The following is a 4429-nucleotide window of genomic DNA, read 5'->3' on the forward strand; positions in this document are numbered from 1 at the left end:
GACAGCAGGCACTAGACTAAATTTGGACAGTAAAAATAACTACATTCGGACATCATTTCCTTTGTTTTTTGGACATCAAAACAACTGATTTTGACAGCAAACATAGCACAAATCAGGTTAAGCAACACAAATACCACATCCACAAACATAATGTCTTATCATTATTGAACGACACGATTACAAACTTGCAATGACAATTTCAAGTCCATGTCAATTGGCAAGTTGAACATAACACAAATGAGAGGTTCATCTCCAAGCTAGTTGGGACATTTCACAGTTCATGACTTGACAAGTTCGAACATAACCCAAATGCAAAAGTAGCCTTCCCATGAGAAAGATCACTTTGACATTCGTCTCCAAAATAGCAAGATCAAGATCAACATCCACATGATGAGTGTCTACAAGATAAGCAACATTCACATAAATAATGTTTGGTATCGTATACCAAGTGAAACATGTAGGAAGAATTGTTACCAATCGTTGATCTCCTCCACGATGGGTAACTTGATGGTTTCAACATCATCCTCTTCATTCTCATCCCTCGGCTACAAGTGTGGAAGTTCGACAAATGCTCACATCACAACAAGACCAAAAAAGAAAGAAAGAAAAAGGTAAGGAAAAGATGGCAAACATACCACCAGATTCAAGTCAACGTGAGCACCCTTGATATAACTTGCACCACAAACTAATGCCTCCACCATAACCGGTTTTAACGAACTCCTGTAGTCATCTAATACACACAAGTAGACAAACTAGTTTGAGGATGAGAACTTGACAAGTTTATATCCAAAGTTCATTAGTACGAGTTGACATACCTAAAATCCTTCCGGTCGTGCTGAAGGTAGATTCTGAAGACACGGAGGTAGCCGGGATAGTAAGGAACCTCCTGGCTATCTTGGCCATAATTGGGTACCTAGGAGCATTGACTTTCCACCAACCAAGAAGATCAAGAGCCTTGTTGCGAGGTTCAACCGCATCCTATAAGTAGTTCCTCAACTCACTCTTTGATATTCTTGTTGAACGGGACGATAAGAAGGACTCATACCCAGCTTGAACCGGGATACTAGGAATGTTTGTAGAGGAAGATACACTTTCTCCATTTCCAGCTCGCTTATCTTGGGAAACACATTTGTCATACAAGGTCGCCAACTCTTTCTCCACGATTTTCATCTCAGTCCTACACCTCGTACTTCCTACTCCATATAGTTCTCCAAAGGCCCACTCTATGTAATTCATCTTGTACCTAGGATGAAAGATGATAGCATTGGAGTGAATTAGCAAGCACATGAATAAAAAAACAGCAAGCACAATAATAAAAAAACAGCAACCATATGTATCGTGGATCAAAGACGGTTGCGATCACCATGGCATTGTTCTTTTCTTCCCAATATTTGTCAAACTTCTCCAACATTGCTTCACCCATTTCCTTGTAGTGGTCACTATCACTAGTCATTGCACGTTTGATTGCAAGCTTGACACCAACAATGTATGGATAGAAGATGTTCGAAGTGGGATATAAACTTCCTGAAAATGCATTTGTCACCTCAGCCAAACTCTCAAGTAATGGAGAGATAAGGTCATACATGTCCCACTCTGCGTTTGTCGGCGCCCAAGCATAGTTGGCATTGGAACCAACATGAGAGGTCAAGGCTTCCTTATAATCACGGGCAGTGCTAATCATCTTATAGGTTGAACTCCACCTTGTTTTACAATCCAGGTGTAAATGATTACCAACTTTGACACCCAAGCTTTTGCAAGTGGCAACAAAAGCATGGAGACGAGAAGGTGACCTCTTGAAGTACTTCACTGTCTCTCTCAAGCTGTTTATCAAATTATCTAAGACCTCCGTCCCATCTTGCACGACCAAGTTGAGGATGTGTGCACAACAGCGGATATGAAAATACTGTCCTTCGAAGTCATTACCTACAATAGACAACTTTTATATGAGCAAAAACAGCAAGCATGTGAGCAAATATAGCAAGCATGTGAGCAAAAACAGCAAACATGTGGGCAAAAACAGCAAGCATATGAGCACAAAGAGCTTCTATATGAGCATAGTAACAAGCATATGAGCAAAAACAACAAGCATATGTGTAAAAACAGAATGCATACAAGCATACCTCTCCGAAACGAGAACTTGGCCTTCAAAGCATCGACTGCACCATCATTGTTTGAAGCGTTGTCAAGTGTGACGGACATTATTTTGGTCTCAATATTCCATTCTGTCACACAAGCATAGAGAGCATCCGCAATGACATTTCCAGAGTGAGGAGGGCCCAACTCTATGAAAGCAAGAACATGGGTTTGCATATTCCAATTCCCATCTATGTAGTGTGCAACCACACACATGTAAGATAAGGTTTGGTTGCTTGTCCACAAATCTGTAGTTAGACATATGGAGCTCACACCCTTTAGGACAGATTTAAGCACCTCTTTTTCTTTCTTGTAGACCCTCATGCACTCGGCTCGTATTGCCTTCCTTCCAATGGGTTTATAATTTGGATTCATGCACATCATTAGAATGTTGAACCACTCATGTTCAACCATTCTAAATGAATACTCATGCACACATATCATCTTAGCAATAAGCTCCTTCACAATTCCTTGGTCATACTCAATAGAGGGGTGCATTGTTGGACCACTTGCTGTACCATTGATTTTGCGCAATTCCAGAGTTGTTTGGATGGCATCCCTAGCCATCTTGGCCTTGTAATTCTTACATTTTAAATGATGCCTTCCAATAGTTGAGGTGCTGCCACCTTGCATATACGCATACTTCTTATCAATACAATAATTACAAACAGCCTTCAACACAATCTCTCCAGTCTTCTCATCTGGCTCCTTGACCTTGTGAAAATGGGCCCAAACATTGGATGACGTCCTAACAGGAGCATTGGCTCTTGGCCTCTTGTTCTTTTTCCTTTTCCTTTCTCTTGCCTCCTCCTCACTAGAGACAACATGCACAAGTGATTCCTCGGACATAGTGTCACCTTCCAGTTCATCTGCTGATTCCTTATACCCCTCTGATGTATCATCATCCGACATATCAGCACCCGCTTGCAATGGCGGAACCACAAACAGATTCTGCTCCTCATATTCCTTGTCCTTGTCCTCATCCATGTCCTCGTCCTCGTCGTCCTCCTCCTTCTCCTCGTCCTCTACCACAATAGTAGATGCATGAGGCAGCTCGGAGCCAGTTGCCGAGCCGGAGGCAGCGGCTTCCGCGGCACGCACGCCGGCACCAGTGCGGTCGGGGAGATGCGGAGGAGGCGGAGGGTGTTTTTTTAACCTACAAATTAACTCTCCCATTGGGGCATTGGGAAAGTCTTTCGCCTTCTTAATATGCACCTTAGGTTTGCTCTTCTTCCTCGGAACTAGAGGAGGCAGCGCCGAATCTTGCCTAATTAGGTAATTCAAGCTCTTTTCCTTTGCCTTTGCCTTCCCATTCTCCTTACCAGCACCCTTCGGCTTCCCATTCTCCTTACCAGCACCCTTTCCCTTCTCATTCCCCTTCTCCTTCACCATTCTCTACAAAAAAAACAGCACATAATATCTACAGTCAGTACATCAACCATCAAGTGCAAATAATTCATCTTCTTCTTGTTGTAGCATAGAAAACCTTGTTCTGCACATACTGTCTACTCTCTAGAACTACATCTCCTGACCAAACGTGTTAAATCAGCTAGTACTAGTGCAAACAAACATATAGTCATCTAGCAATAGTGCATAATCAAGCATTTTTTCAGAAACTATTGTCACTTTTCAGTATAATCTCTTGACTAAAGTTTGCTGTTGAAACACTACATCTACTGAAACTATTACATTAGTTCAGAAAATTCAGAAACTCTAGATACATTAGTTCAGAAAATTCAGAAACTGTTACATAAGTTCAGAAAATTCAGAAACTCTTACATAAGTTCAGAAAATTCAGAAAGTTTCTTGTTCAAACACTAGATCTCTAGATCACCTATCTAAGTTCAGCACTGAATCATCTCAGTTTGGCGGGGTTACAGGTCAGGTTACCTCTTCCTCTTCGTGGCGCTCGGCGAGGAACCAGGGAAGACGGGACCGATGGCGTGCTGGCCTTGCTGCGTCCCCGACGTACACGTGCTCCTCCAGCTCGTACTCGGACGAGACGGCACCGTCGATGAAGGGGAGAGGCCGCGGGCGATGGCGCCGTCGATGAAGGGGAGAGGCCGCGGGCGATGGCGCCATCGATGAAGGGGAGAGGCCGTGGGCGATGGCGCCGTCGATGAAGGGGAGAAGCCGCGGGCGATGGCGCCGTCGATGAAGGGTTAGGGTTTGGGATTGGAGAGGAGGAGGCGCTGTGAGGAGAGGAGAGCGAGGGGAGGGGGGAGGGGGAATGGAACGAGGGGAGGGGGTTCGCTCGATGCCTCGATCTGTCCAGCCAGATGGGCCTTGCTGCGCC

At 44.1% G+C, this 4429-nt stretch overlaps 1 protein-coding gene across 3 annotated transcripts; it reads right to left on the reverse strand.

The window, feature by feature from the left end:
* Positions 1 to 280: 280 nt before the first annotated feature.
* Positions 281 to 4136, reverse strand: LOC119340101 (zinc finger BED domain-containing protein RICESLEEPER 2-like). Of its 3 annotated transcripts, XR_005164378.1 has the most exons (5): positions 4024 to 4136; positions 3349 to 3528; positions 636 to 730; positions 475 to 545; positions 281 to 398 (listed from the first exon to the last, which is right to left on the reverse strand). XR_005164378.1 is itself a non-coding variant. In XM_037612010.1 (4 exons), coding segments are annotated over exons 1-4 (255 nt in total). In that variant the 5' UTR covers positions 904 to 966; the 3' UTR covers positions 281 to 397. The 3 variants fall into 3 exon arrangements, 2 of the variants coding, with proteins under 2 accessions (XP_037467907.1, XP_037467906.1); XM_037612010.1 differs by lacking the exons at positions 3349 to 3528; positions 4024 to 4136 and adding an exon at positions 816 to 966; XM_037612009.1 differs by lacking the exons at positions 3349 to 3528; positions 4024 to 4136 and adding an exon at positions 816 to 966 and having other exon boundaries at positions 281 to 545.
* Positions 4137 to 4429: the final 293 nt, after the last annotated feature.

This window comes from Triticum dicoccoides, chromosome 7B (genome assembly GCF_002162155.2).
Source record: "Triticum dicoccoides isolate Atlit2015 ecotype Zavitan chromosome 7B, WEW_v2.0, whole genome shotgun sequence".
NCBI lineage: Eukaryota > Viridiplantae > Streptophyta > Magnoliopsida > Poales > Poaceae > Triticum > Triticum dicoccoides.

Excerpts from the sequence above, each read along its gene's own strand:
- LOC119340101 (XM_037612009.1), bottom strand. The coding sequence starts at position 903 with ATGGCCAAGATAGCCAGGAGGTTCCTTACTATCCCGGCTACCTCCGTG. Across the intron at positions 731-815 it reads CACGACCGGAAGGATTTTAG|ATGACTACAGGAGTTCGTTA; the intron begins GTATGTCAACTC and ends TGTGTGTATTAG. Across the intron at positions 546-635 it reads ACGTTGACTTGAATCTGGTG|CCGAGGGATGAGAATGAAGA; the intron begins GTATGTTTGCCA and ends CCACACTTGTAG.